Genomic DNA, 21,773 nt, shown 5'->3' on the forward strand with positions numbered 1-21,773 from the left:
ATTTATATCTATGCCGATATTAGCATGTTCGTTCACTTCCAACTTTTAGGTTCATTTGTCATTTGTGCGTTAGAGAACGAACGAGTAACATATCACGGACAGGAGATCTTTAGAGAACTGTTGGTGAATTCATTAGGACTCTTTGCCCATTTCTGAATATTTGTAAAGGGGAGGACATGCTTAGCTCTCAAAATGTGCCAGACCACCTTTGAACATTAATTAGGGAAAGGAAAGTCATAAATAAGCAAGTGATATTTTTCGGTTTGTTTTTTTCATCCTTGTTTAACCCAATTGTTGCTGTGATTTCTAAGTTTTTTCGTAAAGTTCAACCAAGGACACACATTTTCATTGTGATGCATATAATTGGGGTTTCAAATTGTGTGTGTGTGATGGCCAAACCTTTTTCAAAATAACACTGTTCAAGCGATATAACACAAACCTAAAAACGTAACACCATATAAATATCATGTTAAAATAAAGCCCTATTGTTGCCTGATTTTGGTTTTACAGCAACTCTATTACCCACCCTCACACACATCCAAACACATTGTTGTTAATTTAAAGGCCATATCCAACTTCTTCAGATGTCTGCATAAAACATGAGGTTGAGGCGGAATTGGCTTTTCAATAGTTTGTCCCAGTGGATATTGCAGAGCTTTGCCTTGATATTTGAATCCGTCAAAAAGTGTTACAGTCGATAGAGCTATGAAATTGAACAAAATATGAGTTAAACGCCAGTGCAGGCATGTGTCATAAAGACGTAATAAGGCAATAGAGCAGAAGTAAGCAGAAATACATTTATAAACTTCTGAATCACCTGATGAAAATAAACTGTACGAAACTATAATTACATTACATTTTTTGGTCCATATCTTGGTATTGCAGTAATTCATCTAAAGATTTCCCAATTTGGACCAAAGACAGATACTTTTTAATTTTGTGGTAACTTTCAGCCGGTCTCTTTCAGTGCTATTTAGGGCTACTCATGATTAAGAAGAATCAATATGATTAAGACATTCTTGATTGTTTTCACCTCTTATTCTCCTAAGCTGAAAAGTAAGATAGGAGAACCTTTAATGCATTCATGAAGCAATGCACAGCTAGGGACAGGGACGTATTCCAACAGGGCTGGGCTTTGTAGCTGCTTGGGTGTTTGACTCCCAGATGAAAGGTACTAATATCGTTCCTCAATCTCTAGAGCCTACCCGTAGGCCTCTTTGTACAATTAATTCCTGAGCTCCAGCTGCTTCCTAATGATTTGTATCTAGAATCACTATAAGTTTGTAAGTTTCAATGAAAGTGCCTGCTTGATGAATGATAAGTCAATGCTAAGTTTTGCTTACTTTAGCTACTATTAGGAACTGGAGGGAGTTTTACCAAACCTTGCAATTCCAAGTTACCCAAATATACAGGGAATACAAAATAGGCAGGAATAGATTTTCTCTCTCTGGAGAAGTCTAGACAAACCTCTCCCTGCTGTGATGCTCAAGATAAAGATCGCCCAGGCTTTTGTTTTTCAATCCCATTATTATTGTAACTTGTCGCTGATGTGAATAAAATGATGTGAATACGATCGCAGAAGAACACAATTCATTTTGCATTGTCTTGGACAGTAAGGGAAAAAGGGGATATATTTGTTTCTTTCAACTGAATGTCATGTTTCTATTCAGGGGTAGGGATGACCAAATTTAAACCAACAGTTATGCATATTGTAAAACAAATATGGACATCGTAGCTCTTGCAGAAATGAATCTCAAATTATTTATTTTATATTCATTATTTATAATTATAATAACACATATTACAAATATTATTCTTTCAAATAAAAATTTGTATAATGTGGACTAGTAATTGAATGGGCTAGTAGTAGAACATTTTGGTTGCAGTGTTAGCATTCATGAGCCAATTCTCTGCTGATGGTGTATGATGATTAGTCATCATACAGTCCACCACCGGTAGGTCAGATTTGCACAAAGGGCTCAATACTCCAACAATTGAAACTCAAAAGCACCCGAAGGCTTCAAAAAATTTACTTTTAATTCTGTATGGCACATATTGACATAAACTCGCTGCTCTGGGAAGAGACAATTATTTAAGTCGAGAGTTTAACAAAAAAAAAAAATTGTGCTAGGCTTTAATCGTTTTTGCTGATTCCTTTAGATTTCAAGCGGGTTTGAACTCTGCTTACCACACCACTAAAAGCTAATTCAACTTTACATAATTCAAGATACTGGACAGAAATGTCTATTGTGTTTAAGTTCGGTAAACTACAATGGCATACATGATTTATGAGGTCCACATTACATGATGTGTCCAGTTGGTTACACTGTTGTGGGGGGAGGATGGGAATGGTTCTCACAGTTTACGTATTTGAAGTGACAGCCAACCAGCGTCCTGTATTGGGAACACAACTTTGTCTGGCTCTTGATCTGCCTTTGAGTGAATTGCCTGTGTAACTGAGTGAATGGTTTTGAATCATCTTGTGTACAACATTTTCTCTTGCTGTGGCAATTGTGTTCTTATAAACAAAATCATTTTGTTCAAGGCTCATCAACAGGCCAGGTTATCTGCACTTGAGGTACAAATACATTTTACATGGTCCCTCAAAAGTTATTATTATGAAATAGCACAACTCCAAGTCTATGTTGTTTATGGCAACATTCACCAAGGCATGTTGTGGGCAACCAAATAACTTTGGGTTACTTAACGTGATCCCTGGTTCTTTGATAACAGAGTGAGGTGTTTCACTATGGGGATCGCCTAGGCGTGACCTACTACGGAAGCTCCAATTGCACCATGTCTGTCCTTGACAGACAGGTCGGACTGTGACATAGGGCCCCGCCCCCTGCACTTTTACAGTCGACCCTCCCTCCTCAAATCATTCTATACCGGTTTCTTTCCATGTAAAAGCAAGGAGGGATGTGTTGGTGAAACACCTCACTCTCTTATCAAAGGACCAGGCATTACGTTAAGTAACCCAAAAGTTATTTTTCTAACTTCGCTCAGTGTTTCACTATGGGAGTTATAGACCACTCTAGATCGTCTCCAGCACGGCTTGAGAAACAGAATGCCCTGAGACATCCAGCCTATAAAAACTAACAAAGGTTTGAAGTGTAGCCCAGCTCGCCGCAGCACAAATGTCACGCACTGACACTCCTCTGAACAAGGCCCATGAAATAGCCATGCCCCTTGTGGAGTGGGCCCTCAAGCCATGGGGGGGCTGCAAGCCCCTACATCCATAAACAAGAGATATAGCCTCTACAATCCAGTGGGACAACCTCTGGTGGGACAAAGGCTTGCCCCTATGGGGAGTGGCCCAAGACACGAACAATTGATCCCCCTTCCGAAAAGCAGCTGACTGACTCACATACACATGCAGAGCCCGCACTGGGCATAATGTATTGAGTCTCTGCTCCTCCGCAGAGGAGAACGGAGGCAGGTGAAACGCTGACAGTTCCACCCCAAGACACCTATAGGCCAACTCAACCAGCTTAGGCACAAAAGCTGGATTGGGCCGCAGGCAGACCTTGGAGACCCCCGGAGCAAACTGCAAGCAGGAAGGACGGACCGACAATGCCTGTAAATCACTCACACGCTTAGCCATGGTTAAAGTAAAGAGCAACGCCAATTTCAGCGACACAAACTTCATCCCCACCGCCTCCAACGGCTCAAATGGGTGATGAGACAGGGCTTCCAGCACCACCGTTAAAAACCCACAAAGGGACAAGGGGCCCGGAATGAAGCGACAAACTAAGGGATGCTGCCCTGCAGGCTTATCCCCAATGCCAACATGAAAAGCAGAGATGGCCGCCAAGTACACTTTAATCGTGGAAAAGGCCTTACCCTTTTCCAACAATTCCTCAGGAAACACAGTAGGTCCGCCACGGAACACTGATATGGAATGGTGTGCCTCGAGTCGCACCAGTCCTCAAAACCCCCCCACTTGCCACTGTAGAGCGTGCGAGTGGAAAGGGGCCTTGCATTCTGAATAGTGTCAACGAACTGTGCAGGCAGGCCCGCCGCATTCAAGTTCCACCCCTCACGGGCCAAGCCCGGAGCGCTATGCGGTCCGGGTGCGGATGGTAAATCTCCCCGCACGTTTGGGAGAGAAGATCCCTGCACAGGGGAAGGGGCTATGGCTCGTCCGCCAAGGGTTGCATTATATCCGCCACCCAATGTTTGGATGGCCACTGCGGCACTATCAGGATTAGTGACAGACTCAGTTCCCTCACCCTGACTAGGGTGGGGGAGATTAGGCTGAGAGGGGGGAATGCATATAGCAGCAGCAGCAGGTTTGGCCACGGATGGAACAGTGCATCTACCCCTAGAGGAGCCTTTACGTCCAACAGGGAGGAAAACAGCGGACACCGAGCGTTTTTCCGCGAGGCGAAGAGATCTACAGCTGCCACGAAGTACCTCTGCCATATCTGTCCCACAACCTGTGGATGGCCAAATATTTGTGGAGACCCAAATATTCCGCACATTGCGCGGGATCCACAGGGCTCTTTTCCCAATTTATGCTGAATCCCAGAGTCCTGAGATGGTTAACCACCGTAGCAACATCTCAGAGTGCCTGTTTGCGTGAATTGGAACATATCAGATAATCGTCCAGATAAGAGAACATTCTGATGCCGATGTTCCTTAGCGGTGACAGTGATGCCTCCACACACCTGCTGAACACTCTCGGGGCCAACGACAGCCCGACTGGGACTACTTGGTATTCGTAAGCCCTGCTCTGAAACGCGAACCAGAGAAATTTCCAGTGCACGGGATAGATGGGATGTGAAAAACCAATCCCCTGGACGGATTGAATGACAGAGCACTTTGTGTGTCAACATCCTGAATGTGTATTTGCGCAGGTGTCTGTTTAACACACAGAGATCTAATATGGGGCGGAGGGACGAGCTCCCTCACTTTGGAATGTGAAAATAACGGGAGTATAAACCCTGTTGGGCTTGCTCGTTCGGGACAGCCCTGATCGCTTGTTTTTGCAGCAGGGACGATATTTCGTCCTCTAGGATTCGTGCCGAATCCCCACTGGCCATAGAAACTAACACACCGTTGAATCTGGGTGGTTTCATAGCAAATTGCAGTCTGTAACCCTGGAAAACAGTAGACAGGATCCACGGGTGAACTGCGCATGGATCACATGCACATCCATGGGATCGTGCTTCAACGACATCACCCTCTGGACCCGAGGGGAGAGGTCCGCTCTCATAGGAGGAATGTGAGCATCCCCTATGGGAACGCAGGGACCAAGATTTTGGTTCATTTTGGTTTGTTTCATGCACTTCACCCTTGGTTCCGGGCCTGGTTGTGGAAATGCAGGGTTTATTGTTTTCATATTTAAAAAGAGTGAATGTGCTTGGTGACACTGTGAAAGTGCTTGGTGGCACTGTGTCAAATGTTGGCCCTGCCTCAGTTCACTCCGAACTTGAGGAGAGAGAGACTGATAAAGGGCCCCTACCCTCCCAAGCCTTCTTTTCTTCATTGGAGGGGAAGAGTGATAAGCTGGGAGTGCTAGGGTGTACGCTACTTCTTCCCATCCCCGGGTTTGGGAGAGCGGTTCCTGGCTGCCGCAGCAGCGAAGAAGTGTTTGCCCCATAGCCTTGGGTTCTCCAACCTAGGCTGTTGGTTGGCCTGTGGGCCAGCTGTGTGGGCTGGTCTGTAGGCTCTCTGAGGCCTGTTCACCCCCTGTGGTGGGCGGGGAGCCTGCTTTTGGGGAAGGCAGAGATCGGAGGCTTCTCCTTCCTGTTTCCTGAGAGTGCTGGTCTCTCTCATGTTCTCCAGTGCTGGACCAAACAGACCCTTGGTTGGGTCATATGCAGCATCCATCACCTCGGCTTTCTGCGCGTCACCCAGTCCAGAGAGATTAAGCCACAACGCTCTCTTACCTGAGACGGCAAGTCCCATGACTTGGCCACAGCCCTGAACCGCGCCCCGTGAGGAGCGTAGGACTAGGTCATTGACGATGCAAATTTCATGCCGGAGGGCTGGGATGAGTGATCCAGAGTCAAGCTGACGACCCATTTCTTCTAGGAATTCAGCTTGATATGCAGACAGCAGTGTCATGGCATTGAGTGAGCATACCGACTGTGCTGCATACTTATACATCCTCTGGTAAGTGGAAGCGGTGAGGCGGTCCACCTTACCAGGCAGAGAAATGCCCGAAGAAGCGGAGAGATAGCGACGGTTTGGGTGGAGGTGGTAAGCCACTGAAGGCTCCATAGCTGGGGGTTCGGCCAGCCCCAGCTCTCCCATCCCGTGGATCTCAAGCTTTGAGCAGCCCTTGGTTGGAAGCTTGCTCTTAAATGGGCTGGACCAGTAGCGGCTCACTTCATTCATGCAGATGGGAACTGTTGGCAGGAGCTGCTTAGAGGGCAGTTGGGCTGGTGGGAGCCTCTTACCATCATACAGGTCTCTCTCTGCCTCCTCCCTATCCTGTTCCGCAGGCCAGCGAATGCTCAATTTAGCAGTGGCCCGTTTGCACACCTCCTAAAGGTTATCGTCCACCGGTTGCACAGCGTCAGAGGCGCTAGGGGGTCTCGAATGCTGGACAGGAAAAGTGGAATCGTCTTCCTCTTCCTCTATCACGTCCATGTCGAGGAGGTCAGAGTCGGGGTCGCCCTCTGCGTCCTCAGCGCCCGGCTCCGCGTCGAGGTATTCCCCGAATAGCGGGGGCACGAGCGGGGATGCCGCCTCCATCAGGTCCGCCCAGCTCGTTGTCTCTCGGGACTTACGGGTGCTCGTTGAGGCTTTAGCGGTGGCCCCCGCCAGGCAGGGGTCCTAGTTGGTAGCCCCCGTCACTCTAAGCCTCCTTTCGAGAATTTTCTCCGGCATCGATGCAAAGTGAGCGGGTCCGCCAGCGAAGTCTGAGGGTGTTTAACACCCATACACGCTATGCACATGGGGGGGGGGGGGGGCCAAGCCTGATATGGAGGCTCCACATGACGCGGGGCACAGGCGGGATACAGCCTCCTTGGCCTTCGGCTCCGACCCTTTGGCGGGGGTGGCGGACGAAGACATAGCACAGTGTTCACCCGCCGTGATGCGTTAGCTAGACTCTGGGTGTTTCGGGCCAGCCAACAAGCTAATGTTAACCGTGCCGCGGTAAGCTCGCTTTGACGTGTTAGCCGATAAGCTACACCGTAACCAGCGACACCTGTAAGCAAATACCGGAGAAGCAGCTCGCCTTTACGCGTACACTGCCCGGAGAACATGGTGTAATAATAGAAACCTCCTTACGAAGTGCTTACTCAGCCGAACATGGTTAAAGCCTATGACTGCGTTCGACGACGGAATCCATGAGGGCATGTCTGTGAACTGTTAAGCAGTTCAAGCTAGCCAAGATGAGCTGAGGGAGCTTGAGTAGCTTTCTCACGGGAAGAAAGTGAGAATGATTTGAGGAGGGAGGGAAGGTCGACTGTAGAAGTGTAGGGGGCAGGGCCCTGTGGCACAGTCCACCCCGTCTGTCAAGGACAGACGTGGTGCAATTGGAGCTTCCGTAGTAGGTCTAACCTAGGCGATTCCCATAGTGAAACACTGGGCGAAGTTGGAAAAGGACATTGACTCCTAGATAACCTCACATTATAACTAGTCTGTATCGCTAGAGAGTCGGCTTTGCTTTTTGAGATTGGAGATCTTTGCTGCTTCGTTTTCTTGGTAGTTGAGCAGTTGCTTACCTACTATTTTTCCAATAAAAGGAACACCCTGCTCTTTATGTGGTGTGCTTTTGTTTTGTTGGTTGAATGTTTGTTGTCTTGTCATCCTGGAGCACAATGGCTGCTCCGTTTCGTAGATGTGTTGCCCAGGGTAACCAGAGTGAATCCTGCTGTGCTTCTATTGTTGCAATTGTATTCGTTGACCACCGACAACATCAACAACAACACACAAACAAACAAACAAAACAAATAAATCCAAAAAGCCTAAATCAAAACATGACACTCAAACAGTCACCCTTGACCCTTCTGCCAAACATTATTTTCCAGTTCTAACAGCTCTGCCACTCGAAGGGAAGCCAGGGTTGGGGAAATACTTGCCCTTTTATGATCAGTAGTCTCTTTCTGTCCAGCCTACATACAGCCATTTAGGAGTGGTTGAGGTCAATTGCTCGGTAAGCTCAAGAGAATAGTACCCACATACAGGTTGTCCAACTTAACCATGGCTAGGAATACAGATTCATCCCCATGCCATTGGTCCCCTGCAATCATTCACACAGGTTCTTACTGAATACAGACAATATGAGCAAGGAGTGTGAAACAACTCAAAATAATCAATAATTGAACATAATAAAATATAAATAATCGAAATTTGGTCGGCTTAGGTATGTTGATATTAAGCCAGGGATTCATCTAACTAATTCAGTATCTCCACACACTTTAATTACTTTAAATGCTAACGGGCATAATAAGCCTGAGTTTGTGAATTTAAAGTAATATAATCACCAGTTTTGTTCTCAGGCGGAGCTGCTCTGTCTTGATTATAGATTGATTATGTTAATGTGGAGGTTTGTGTTGTAATTACAAAGCATCATCTTCATGGAAAGATAACAGAGTTTAGTCAACCTGAAAATAATCTTCTCCTGCACAGTATTCAATAAACGGCACTAGTATTGTTTTCTTAGATATGATGGCCCTTTATTAATCCCAATGTCCAAGGAACAAAACCTGGATATGCACACTGTTGAATGCGTTCTAATGTATGGCAAATATATATATTAAAACACAAACTGAGATTACATTACTTCTTTACTTTGTGATTTTGAGATTTATTTTTAGCCAAGGTGCATCGGAATGTGTTTTGTTCAATCCAAGCAAAAAGAGCCCATGGATAAAGAAAAATATAGAGGGAAAATGAAGATCCAGCCAAAGCTTGAGGAGGAAATTATCAACCTTCAAGTCTCTGCTTTCCGATTCAACTGGGAGTGTGCTTCAATTTTACTTCAATTGCAATGTTGACTTTCACACTTATATCAGATATAAATGAATTTAATGAACGTTAAACATATGCATATTAGATTACTATTTGCAATACTTGCAATTTCGGTTTATATGAGTACAATTGTAGTGTAGGCCTAAGGATTAGGCAAACACAAGGTGATATGTGTGAACCCCTTCTAACCCTCACTTTCTGTTTGCATATAATAATTGTCCTGTTAAGGCTCAGACAAGCTTACTTGGTGTAATAAGCTCTTCAGCTTACTGGGTAGAGCAATTGCTGGTCAATCACTCGATATCAATGATGGTGAATGTAAGTCATACCACAAAACAATCAAACTGCAATGGAACCCGACTGATGTGTTTGCAGGCTCAATTTGCAATGTTTTGAATTCAATGTCATTAAAGCATCCCTTTAAATCACCCCCTTGTCTACCAATTCTGCTGTAGTATTTGCTGTATCATGTAATGTAGCCCCCAGCAACCTTTTCACTTCATGGTTCTCTAATCCAGTTTAGGTTTTAACATATTTTATTCCTTCACACTATCCCAAAGCCTCTACAGTTTAGAGGGTTGGATTTGTGCATGTTGCGGTGTGTTTTCTGACTTCAATGGCCCTCTCCGCTTGCCTGTGTGCACAGAAGATGCATTCAACTGCACACTGTGTGATCAGTTCAAGTAAGGTTAAGGGGGAGTGAAGTATACAACTCAGAAAGTGCAGAGTTGAGTAATGGTGCATTGTGGGCTAAAAAGCAACAAAAAAAGGGCAAACCATGACCCATTTCCACAAAGAGCACAGCTGCATTAAGTCAATAACGCTGCATTCAAGAGATTAAATCAATCTAAATTGACCCAAATAAACATCCACAACCATCAATGCGTCTTGGTTTAAAGAATTACCCGTTTCAACCACATTCTCTGGCTACCATAAAAGCTTATCCGTTCTGCCTGTGTAAGGTCGATGATGCGGGTGCTGAAGGCATAGCACATCACTGTGATATAAAGGCGAGTTATCAACGTCCATTCTTGGGCAGTCCTTGCCTGTCGAGCCGAGTGCATACGTGAGCGCTCCTAGTTAACTACAGTGGGGGGGCGGAAGGAGGGGGTCCACAGTCAGCATTTGTCTGCGGTCACTGCCTGCGTAACGCCTTATCAACTGTCACCTCCAGTCTCAGCCGCCCCCGCTGACACAGAAGGTTAAACCAGGACACATGCATACTTTGTGATTTTATGAATGGCTCCTCCACTCTCGTCGAGTTTTCTTCTGGAGACACTGGTAATTATGCTTTTGCGTCTATATTTTAATTTGTATAAAATACATTTGTTCCTTAATTTTGGCTTAAACATTGTCTTTTAGATAAATATGTCATATTTTCATGGCATAAAGTATATAGCCAGGGTGTACATAATTCTTTTAGTAAGTTACTCAGGTGAGTACCAGGAGATGGTGTTGGGTACTCACTCCACACGTAGAGTAGTTTAAATTACATCTGATGTTATGAAACTTGCCAAGTTTCACAACGGAGTTCCCATTTTCAATACACAACTTCTTAAGCACAGCAGTGTTTTTTTTCCAAAACCTTTTGGTTAATAAAACTGAAGCAGCTTGACCACAAATTGGTATAATGTCTCATAGTAACGGACGTTGCGATCAGCTGATTTTGCACAGTTCTCCAGTGTGTGCGCGGTGCACACTGCGCACATAAGCGCTCATCATTCGTTTCGAGCTAGGAGCCTTGAGCTATCGACAATACCTGTTACACTTGTTAAGGGAGACGTCCTGTATGGGCCTGGCAAAAAAAAAATAATATTTGCATAAAAAGATTTACCAAAATTCCCTTAATCAGACATGTCCATAGAGTATGTTTATTTAGTTGTGTTTCATTTTCACATTTGTTTATTAAGAACAATATTTTCCAAAACTTTCAACGTACACAGACATTTATCCAGGCGGACATTATGCGTCCAAGATGCAAAACTGTCCAGAATGCACCTCTGCTGAGAATGCAAAACTCAAATGGAACCAAAGATGACCTCTACACACCTTCTTGCATTCTGTCCGCATCAAGTTAAAACAAGTTTTATTCTTCTTACATGTTTTGTTTCATGGGTCGCTGATATAAGATCAAAAGTCATCAGTACTTCATTATCTGTCTGCCTTCAATATGTTTACTGCTGCTGGAGATTGTATTATTAAGATAAGATAAGATATACTTTAATCATCTCAGCAGAAAAAAATGTCACAGTTTCTTTAAGTTGTTTTTTAAAGGCTCAGCTTTGACCACTCATTTGTTCAACCTATGATCTCAGAACTCCCTACCGATACATTGTCAAACTGATGTTTGACTTTTTCCATAGTTTATAATAAAGATGCGGACATTAGCAAACCACAATGCTATCCGTAAAATGTATTTAGTCTGTCCTTGGATTGCTCCAGAATGCATGATCATCATCATCATAGTATCTTATGGTCTATTGCTACCATATTATGTACCACTTAAAACGCTATATGAAAAAAGTATTGATACTAAAAGATGACACATCTGAACTTGAGACTTGTGACTTGGCGCTGACTGTTCATAGCAGCCTAACACCTGACTCACTTAAGAAAGAGGGTGAGCCGCAGTCGATGGTGGAGAAACTATGCATGCATTTGTAATTCCCATTGAAGTATTGTCCTTTGGTAGGATGCTTAATATCACGTGCAATCATTATTTCACAGTCAAATGTACTTTATAATGGAAAGTGGCGGAAATAAATGCAATCATGAATTTTAATAAGCATTAAATGGATAAGGTTAGATCTAGAGATATGAATGTATTAAACCACCAAAAGTATTTCCCTGGAAGCATCATATCCAAGGCTTTAGTTAGTTTTGAGTTACTGTGAAAGTTATCCCCCTGGGACCAAACTCTTCTGAGGCGGTTTTATGCTATATTATACTTTTATTTGACCAGAAATGTCCACAGCATCGCACAATTATTTGCAGCTGATATCGTTGCAGGTAGATACTGTTCCAAAGATACCAGTGTATATAGTATCTTTGGATTGAAAAACCCTTACAGCTGGGGCATTTGTTTGGGGTATTTGGGCTGTCCTTATCAACAAATTAGACATTTTATTATCATAACCCATGCCTTCTTTTTATTCTTAAGAAATAAATATTGTTCAAATAGTTTTTTATGATTTTCCCATTTTAAGTAAAGACACAGCAGAATGACAATGGCAGACACAATTTGCAACTGTTAATCTTTGACCTCATTGTTTAATTTCCAAGGGGTGTTATTATCGGGCGCCAAACAATGTTCCTCTGGACACAATTGAATCCAACCACAACCAATTAAAGCAACGAAACATGTGGCACTTTAGCATCAGCCATCTTGGCTGTTTATGAAAATACTTCAGCGGCGCTCACATGGGGCTCTCATCCTTATCGAACATGCATCGTCTTACTAGATACCAGATTAACGGTTATGATTGGCCAACCTGCTTCTGCAGTCTGCTTTAAATCTGAAATCTGTCTCGGCCACTGTTTTAGTACATAACTTTGTGGTCTTTTGTAACATGTTATTTGTTTTGTCCCTGTGCTTTAACTAAGTTACATAGCTTTGTTCATGCTGATAATTGGTAACTTAATCGTTTAAACATGATTTTTAGATTATTCCTAATCAAGGTGTCTTTGTGAATTCGAAGGTTTTCAGCCACGCAAAGCTTTAAAAATGGTGACAAGGGACATCATAAATCACTTGAGGGGTTTAATAATTAGGTTGCTAATGTATAAGTAATGATTATTTTGGGATATTACATTAATTTGAAAAATAAATATGAATTCCTTGCAGAAAAAAATATTTTTTATATAATCCAGTTGCCACACAACATAATCTAATCACAGTCTATTCAGCGGTTTGTTAAAACCCAGCTCTTTATACAATGGCACGTAACTTATGTATTTTTCATTCCATCACTCCCCCGCCAATAATTGCCAGGGCGCAATCATCTGTCAAAATGGTGAGTGAGGATATCGCAGTCTTATCTTGACACTATAATGCATTCTCCCACGTCGGCAATACCTCAGTGCACAGTGATTGATGATCGCCCTTTTTATTTGTTTATTTATTTATTCATTCATTTAGCTTTCACAGTGATTTCTTATTGAAAGTTGTATTTATTATTAAGCCATGGCAGTTTTCTTCTTGGATATGAGGCATTCAACTGTGCAGAGCCTTTGTCGAATGATTAAAATGCACTTCAGTGTGTAAAAGTGCATTTGCATCCGCTGGGTGGAGGGTGTTTATAAAAACAATAATAATAATAATGGTATTGCTTTGCACTTAGTGCTGCATGTGCAGTCTATTGTGCTTATTAGATCGTCAAGAATACCTGTGTGGGTGTGGGTGTGTGTGTGCACATGTGAGTAATTGCATTGATGTTCTTTTTAATTTCATTTATTGTAAGTTTAACTGCTCCTATTTCCATCCATGAATATCCCAACCACGTGATGTTTATTTTGCAGATTTCCTATCAGGCATCCATCTAAACACTAGACCCACAACCAGATACACAACCTTAGGTCTGGTTGCCCAGATGTGTCCGTGTCAATATGAAAGAGAGCCTCTGATTGTGTGCTGGAAAGTGTACAGAAATAGGTGCAAACATGTTTTCTCCTGTGAAAAGTTGAAAGGCTAGGAAAATGAAAAAAAAAATAAAAAATTGGAAATCCAAGCCTTGGTTAAAGTGTCGCTGCATGCCTCCAACACTCTCTCGGCCTACGTACACTGCCCATTCATTCACCTTCTATTCTGTTGCCGGGGCAACAGTTACCGATGGCGACAAAGAGTTCATAGGATTCAGGGGAGAAAAAGGAAGGTGCTGGTGCAGAAAGGGGGATTATTGAATCAAATGTGTTTGTGTGTACATTTCGGAGTGTGTAAGCAACGCATTGTTTTTTCTTGGCGTCTACCCAGTGGGGTGTATGTGTGTGTGTGTGTGTGTGTGTGTGTGTGCATCCCTGCGTTGGCATGTTTGCGTGTCTATGTACAGCTGTCAGATGCACACACAGCTAGCGTAGGAGGGTCGTCAAGACTATTAAGTGGTAATCTGAGGATGAGGCTGACATTCAAAACAAACATGGCTCAGTTAAATCTATGTAAACTAACAAAGCATTGTATGTTTTAGACATGTCGTTTATTATATATAATACAGTTAATTTTATTATTTGAATATATTAAATTCCCATCTGGTAATAATAAAGGACATGTTAACATTTATGGACTTAATACGATTCTTGTATTGATTAACAATTTGTAGCAACTCCAGAATGTAACCGAGCAGTTCGGAGAAAATCCTTTGGACTGCACTGAAATAGCTTACTGTTGGCTGTTTGTCGCCGGGTTGGATTTCATTCGACAAAGGAAGTGTGCTAGGACATTGAAAAAACATGAACACCGGATATTGCTGGTTCATGTTTTCCTGCGTTTGCTGTTCATAGATTGTGTGCAAAGCTGAAATGGTTATGCTGGCAGTCTTAGTTTTACCTTCCGTCAAGTTAATTCTTTATAACTCACACAAAGGTTACGTATAGCTGGAATGCTTAGATAGAGGGACTGTTCAAGATAATATGAAGCCATTGGTCCTGGCCACGAATCGTCCAATAACTAGAGTACTATATTAACTAGATTAGTTTACAACCATGTTTATGAGGATTTTAGGATTTACACAGAAGTCTCTGGCCACATTAAATAAGCACAAGCTAGTATCGATTGGATTCAGAATGCAACAGTTGGCACAATGAAGCAGCCTATTACTCACTGGAATTTGGCGAGCGTTTGTATAAGGCCCGGTGGAAGACACTGGTCAACATTGCCTGCTGTGCACTGCCTCCACCATTTTCTTCCTTCTGTTGCAATGCAGATATGTCCATGTTAGTATCAAGGCAGTTGTTGCTATCCATTTTCATTAAGTTGCAGCTTTTATTTTATTTTTGCTATTTAAAGAGCCTGTGAACCCAAAACCAGTGTAGTAATCAACGCCATTTTATCATGGTTAATGATATAAATCCCCATTAAAAGAAAAAGGGATTAAATCCTATGTTTTTGCCATTCCCCAAAAAAACAATGTTGAAGTTCCACCCTGCAGCAGAGGCAGGTCTGGGCAGCGGCTGATTTTTTTTTTTTCGGACCCTTACAGTACGCCTTGGTGTGTGTTGATAGTGAAGCTCCATCTGAGTAGCGATCTATTAAATACATGCATCCGAGTGAGGGTTAGGCTTCCTGGATACCTATAGTATAATGTTACGGTATATGGAGGATTTCATATGCAACATTGCTTATTATACCGCTCATAACAGTTACACAACGACGGAGCTAAAAAAGTATCATAAAGTTGGCGTGGGTCGTAACTGTAGGGATAACCCACCCCCTCTTTCCTGAAACTCTCTGCCAAAATCTATTTTTTTTCTAAGAGCAAAGTGTTTGAATTCCTTCTGAAACAGTGGACTCACTGGCTCCTTCCAGCCCTTTAATCCAAAGAGAGTTAAAGTTAATTAAACAAGTGTCATTAATCAGCAGGTAGGGTACAGGCATCTTGGTCAAGAAGAACAACCTACATGTTGGCTGCTGACTTTTGGGAATAAATCCCAGTAGCTTTCACATGGGATTACCTATTACACCATCCTGCTCCTTTTGTGTTCAACTGAATCCATTTTAATGACAGCACATCATTTCATTGTTTAATTTTTCAAGTTCTTGCCTCTAGCGACGATCTGGTCGAAGACAATCACCAGTAGGCCTATTAAGGCGTGTTTGTTTCATACAGCGGCAGCCTCTAGCCTTCCCTGTAGCTAGCATTAGCATCATCTTAACCACCAGTGCATACCTTATTTTTTCAATATTTTATTTCAAGGGAGTTTAAATTAATCTTTAACTCTTCCTTCATTTTCCATTAGTTTTGTTTAATTTCTCTTTGCTCAAATTATAATTATTTGTTCCATGTGTGAATAGTAAAATATTGTCTACCTTTCTTCCCAGAATTCCCTCCCACATCTCAATAACTACTGGCCACAACCGATGCCAGGCTATATGCTTCTAGAATATGCTAAACGTGAACCGCCTAAAATGGCGCAATTTGATTGGCTCGCTATCTCGGGATATTGGGCCATATCCCATGATTGATATCACAAACTCGTGATATTGTTTTCATCGCAAAAGCGCTCAACTGTTGTCTCGTCACGCTAATAAAAACAAATAAACCTCTAATAAAAACATATAGATCCCAGCAAAAAGTGTTGTCTTGTTTAATTTTGGGAGTGTTCACGTGTAGCATATACTAAAACAATTATTCGCCTAAGGCTCCGTGAATATTCACTTTGGCTTCGGCGAATAATTGTTAAGCATACAAAGATATACAATCTGAAACTCGACTTCTCATCGGACTCAAAAAAACTCTTAACGCTTAACTGTGTTGCTTTCTTTCATTTGGGCTTTAAAAAACAGGAATTTGATGTATAAAATATGTTCCTTGTTGACTTTTCTGTCTTGATTATGGAACGCAGCCCATTACCCATGACCCAACTACAAACAACACATGCCTGATTTATGCTTAGCTCTGATAATGCAGCATTTCTGAATCTAGCTTGCGAGGAATCATGGCATAGGCCTACTACTCCCAGCATGCATTATACAAATCAAGAAAAAGACAACATCTTTATTGTCAAAGGAAACATTTGACACTATTGAGCCTTGTAGAAATGCTAAACCATACACTCAGAAAGATGTTGACCTCTTAGCTATCTTATCTTGAAAAGAATACCATTTTATCATTCTACTGCTTCGGTCTATTCTGTAAATCTTTCTTTATTCCTAGCAAAACTTTTTTTAATGGTCTCTAGGAAGTCCACGGTCCTTGGCACAGCTCCCATTAATGCATTTTTAAACAACTTGTTTTTCTTCCCCTCAGAGCTAATGGCACCAGATGTGCTTTTGCTATCAGCAATTAATGAATGAAGCTGCATCTGTGCTGTTTAGAATTGGTCTGAAAGCATACTATTCAACCCTAGCATCTATTAGCATGTTTTAACCTCTCTCTCTCTCTCTCTCTCTCTTTCTCTTTCTCTTTCTCTCTCTCTCTCTCTCTCTCTCTCTCTCTCTCTCTCTCTCTCTCTCTCTCTCTCTCTCTCTCTCTCTCTCTCTCTCTCTCTCTCTCTCTCTCTTCAATTACACTATCTCTCCCTTTCTCTTATATGGCTCTGCTCTGACCGAAAGACAACACATTACGGCTGTACCTCCATGTTAGCGTAACTCTGAGAGCGGTGGTGTATCTAATCTGGAACAGGGAGCCCATACTGTGGACGGGGACACGAGATTGGTTTGAGATGGGAAACGAGTAGGTGTGTACGCGTCTGGCGTTATGTATGCTGTTATCTGTGCCTCTCTGTATATGTGTGTCTGTATGTTTTCATGTAGCCTGGGTTAAAGTGGAGTTTTGATAGTAGCCTATCTGGCATGAACGGACAAGGGTTCTGCCCCTTTAGCTCGCAGCTCCTCTCTGACAGCTCAACCGCTCACGAGCTGTTGTGCCAACACTCTGCCGACAGCTGCAGATAGGAATAAAGGCCCCAACCCAACCCAAAGGGATAGAACACGGGTTGAAATCCCTGCTGCCACTGCCTCTGGTTGTTGCTGTAACAGAAGTGAACACGTATCTGCTGCACACAACACACACTCACACACACACACCTCGTATCACTTAAAGGCAAATGGCAGCAGCAAATTTAACAGTAAATCATTTTTAGGTTAAAAGGAAACCTGAAATGCTCTGCTTAAAAAAACAAAACACTCCACCACAATCTTTTTAGTTCATCTAGACTTTTCCCTTTAGTGTCGACTATATTTTGCCATTGCGCCTGATCAGCTACTACAAGAAGAAACGGCTTTAGTACAAAAAAACAGATTCTCCCACCGCTGCACCCTCAAAGCAAGGGCATCGTTTATGAGGGGATATTTAAACTCAAGTTTCACCCTCACACCCTAATCAAACCATCCCTGGTCTGTTTTGTCTCTGTGGCTTGTGGCTTTGTGCAATCAGGCCACAACGGCCGCAACTAAATGGCCTGACACTTGCCTTAGCCGTAGAGCAGAAAACATCAGCAGCCCACTCAATCCCCCCCCCATCACCCCCCATCAGCCCTGCTCACTCTCCATGCCACCACCCCCCTCGTCAAAGCCACACCATCTCCCTGGTCCTCCTATTAACATATTTTTCAAAGGCCTCCATGTACTAGTCGCCACCCCTTGTGTTGCGCCAACACAAATATTGGCAATAGCTTGCTAATCAAATCTTTCTCTCAGAATGTCACAGCAAAGGGCAAGTCTGTTGGCAGCTGTCTTTCTCAACTGTAAGATATAATTTATCTTTGGGGGTTGGGGGGGGGGGGGGTTAGAAAAGAAAATGAGTGTAGGATAATGTGTTGAAAGGCAGAGTGAGGGAAGGAGAGAGGGATTATATGATTGTTTGAGAGAGAGAGGGAGACGGTGTATGAGAGAGTGGGAGATCTTGTGATTGTTTGAGAGAGAGAGAGAGAGAGAGGGAGAGGGGGAGAGAGAGAGAGAGAGAGAGAGAGGGGGAGAGAGAGGGAGAGAGAGAGAGAGAGGGGGAGAGAGAGAGAGAGGGGGAGAGAGAGAGAGAGAGAGAGGGAGAGGGGGAGAGGGAGAGGGGGAGAGAGAGATAGGGGGAGAGAGCGAGATGGATGGTGTAGGGGAGAGATAGGGAGAGAGAGGGAGAGAGAAACTACCCGGTTCTCCAGCAGCACTAATTTGCCACAGTAATGAGCATGCAGCGATGCATGATCATCAGGCAATTATATTTGGTTACCATGCAAGCAGGGAGCATCATGGGATATCATTAAAGGCAGAAACATCACCCCAGCACCGTGTCTGATCTAAGGCAGAGGTAGGAAAACCAAGGGTGCCCATTGACTAACCATTTCCCTAACACAAGACATTTATTTCACACATTCTCCCAAGCTGTTTTTGTGCCTTAATGAACAAGATGGGGTAAACAGTCAGGGAAGTGGGTTTAAAAAGGTTTGGAATGACGTGTAGCATTGGCCCACAGGTGAGTTTCACAAATGAATTACGTATCATTTGTAAAGACTCTTTTTGTTTTATGTGAAGAGATTTCTAGGTGTGTTCAAATCAGCAATGGCATGAAAAAAAGCAACTAAGACAAAATAGGAGACGGCAGATTTCTGTAATTGCAGCGTAGCTATGTTTCAGAATTTAAATAAGACAGTTTCGGATGCACTTTGAGCTCCTTCTCCTGACCAATTTACTCTACTTTAGGGTTACGAATGTGACATTTAAGGCTGAATAACAAACAGAATAATTATAATTATATTATATCATTATTAGGATGCTGGGACTATTACTGAGAATTGAAAGTCATGGTAATAAGAAAAAAGCTACAATTTATTTATCAGGCATTTAATTGTACTGTTGAAATCCTAACACTAGAATACAGGTTCGGTGAATCGTTGAGAAATGCAATTCTCCAAATGTGACAAACCATGTCAACACCTTCTGGTTAAAGAACATGAATCCAGTGGGATTGGCAATATGTAAATTAAAAAGTTAATTCATGAATAATGATCCACAACAAATCTGTGTGCAGTAGCCACATCAAGCCAGGATGGAAGACATTTGTTGTTGATGTTATACTTACTTTACTATCAACTTGATGTAATTTGCCTTTGTACGTGTTTCCTTTGATGCCTTTCCGGTATAACTATATCTTTCTATTTCTGAAAGCCTGTTTGTTAATGCACTGTCTGGTGTGCTTGCGGGGGGAAATCTATAATTAACCCTTTTGCATGCTAATGCATAACTTGTCTTCCACTATCGTTGTCCGCAACTGGTATTAAGTGTCAGTGCTATCGGCAGTAAAACATGAATGCATATCTCTGCCTTTGATACAAACTGACTAAATAAATAAATAAAATTACGCATACTCAATTCGCTCAGGCAAAACGAGACTTGGGATTGGTTCAGTGTTGTCGAACTGGACATGTATGTCCTTACATTTTGACTGAATGACAAAGTTCTCCGTCGGACATGTATTCACAGGTCTGTAGGACCCTGCAGACGTCTCTGGAAGGGCTGGCCGGGGCAGAGCTCTGGGCATTTGGCTGCAGTGTGTGATCCGAAATCAAACCAGACATGGGCTCTCTAAGCTATTACTGAGGCCTTTTTTTATGTTCTGTGATCTCCTTCCAAAACATCCAAAGCTCTGGGTTTTTCAAGAGGAGCTGTAAGTGTATGCAGACCCAGAGGGCATTGACTTGATAACGCAGAAAGCTCCTTCTCCACACGATGCCGCTTCGACAAAACAATAGCCCAAGAGCAGAATTCAAACACAATATAAAATCTTATTTTTATGTAAGATATTGTTTTGCTAAACGCTGTCCTGTAATCTAACGCATTGTTCTAAAATCTAAAGATGACCTCGGAGCAATCTCAACTGCTATTAAATATGCGCATACACTAGTATTCAAATCGTTGCCTTTATTTACATGTTTGTTTGTGAACTGACACGCAACAAACACACAAACATGTAGCTTTTTCTAAATAAATGTGAGCAAGCAAACTATAATAGCCTACAGATCTTCCTACAGTTGTACATTAGTGAAACACATAAACGCACAAAACCAAGACATACATGTATCTCAAAGGTACATGTCTCCAGCAGCTTTATGCAAACATGGTGGGAGGACTTTTCCTAATGAGGAAAAGCCCTCCCCCTCCCTTCTCCATGGGTCTTTCCCTGTTGCCACCAGCATGGGTGTGGGAGGTGCAAACATGTAAAAAAAGAAAAGGGAACAAAATCCATGGCAAACATGATGGGAGGCCCAGAAACCCCACCTCTTTTGCTGCGCTTGTCCGTTTTGTGTGTACATACTCAGTGAGGCTAAAATAGGTTAAAGAAAAAAAAGGACATGGCACAATTCTCTAATGCATTGTAGCTATTTTTCAGAATTTAAATAAGACAGATTCTGAAGCACTTTGAGCTCCTTCTGTTGACCAATTTACAAGATGTGAGTCTTACCTCTGTGTCATTTGAGGCTAAATAACAAATAGAATAATTATAATGATCCACCAATTTTCAATTTCACATGCACATTTTTTGTTGCTCAAGCCAGCAGCCGTCTAGCCGTCGGCTTTGTCTTCCAGTTGAGTCTTGCTCTTTTGAATTCCAATATATCCAAGATATATAACGCGTTTGTTCTCTCTAATGCATCCAATAAATCAAATTGGCGCATTTATCAATGCTCATGGCGGAAATGGAAATACGTAAGTACGATAGTTGCATGAGACCCATTGCTTTTTATAACTACTGTAGTCCGTAAATCATATTTTTGGCAGAGATATTTTAATTAGAATCAAATTGACCATTCTTTGTAGATTTTTTGCTATTCTTACTTTAAACATGAATCTATTTTTCAATTCCTATTACCGCCGTGTACCTCCACGGTGACACCCACATTTCCGTTGTGGGATTAATGAAGTACATCCTGTCTCGGCTTAAGCGTAGCATTGCATTTATTTTGCCCATCCTTTTTTTCACCTGAGGATTTCAACAAACCGGCATTTGCATCAACTGATCGTTGCCATGCCATCCCTTTCCATGTAATCCTCTGTCTAGCTCACTGTCCATGCTTCAGCTCCACTGCAGCCGCTTCTAACTTCACACTCCTATCAGGACCCCACAATCCTTGGCTAGGGTATGCTATCTGGCGTTCCGTCAGGAGGAAGGAGTGTGAGGCGCAATCCTCAGAGGTGACAGATT

At 42.7% G+C, this 21,773-nt stretch overlaps 1 protein-coding gene across 2 annotated transcripts in view; it reads left to right on the forward strand.

Annotated features, from left to right (window-relative positions):
- LOC130372422 (astrotactin-2-like) overlaps positions 1-21,773 on the forward strand; it is a 270,954-nt gene that overhangs the window by 50,291 nt on the left and 198,890 nt on the right. The window contains exon 1 of one of the 2 annotated variants that reach the window (XM_056578420.1): positions 7,596-10,212. The exons of the other annotated variant lie outside the window; for it this stretch is intronic. Coding sequence (XP_056434395.1) covers positions 10,171-10,212 — 42 coding nt within the window. The 5' untranslated portion in view covers positions 7,596-10,170. Of the gene's footprint in view, positions 1-7,595; positions 10,213-21,773 lie in introns of those variants that run through there. 2 annotated transcript variants of the gene reach the window in all.

Source organism: Gadus chalcogrammus, chromosome 19 (genome assembly GCF_026213295.1).
Source record: "Gadus chalcogrammus isolate NIFS_2021 chromosome 19, NIFS_Gcha_1.0, whole genome shotgun sequence".
Taxonomy (NCBI): Eukaryota; Metazoa; Chordata; class Actinopteri; order Gadiformes; family Gadidae; genus Gadus; species Gadus chalcogrammus.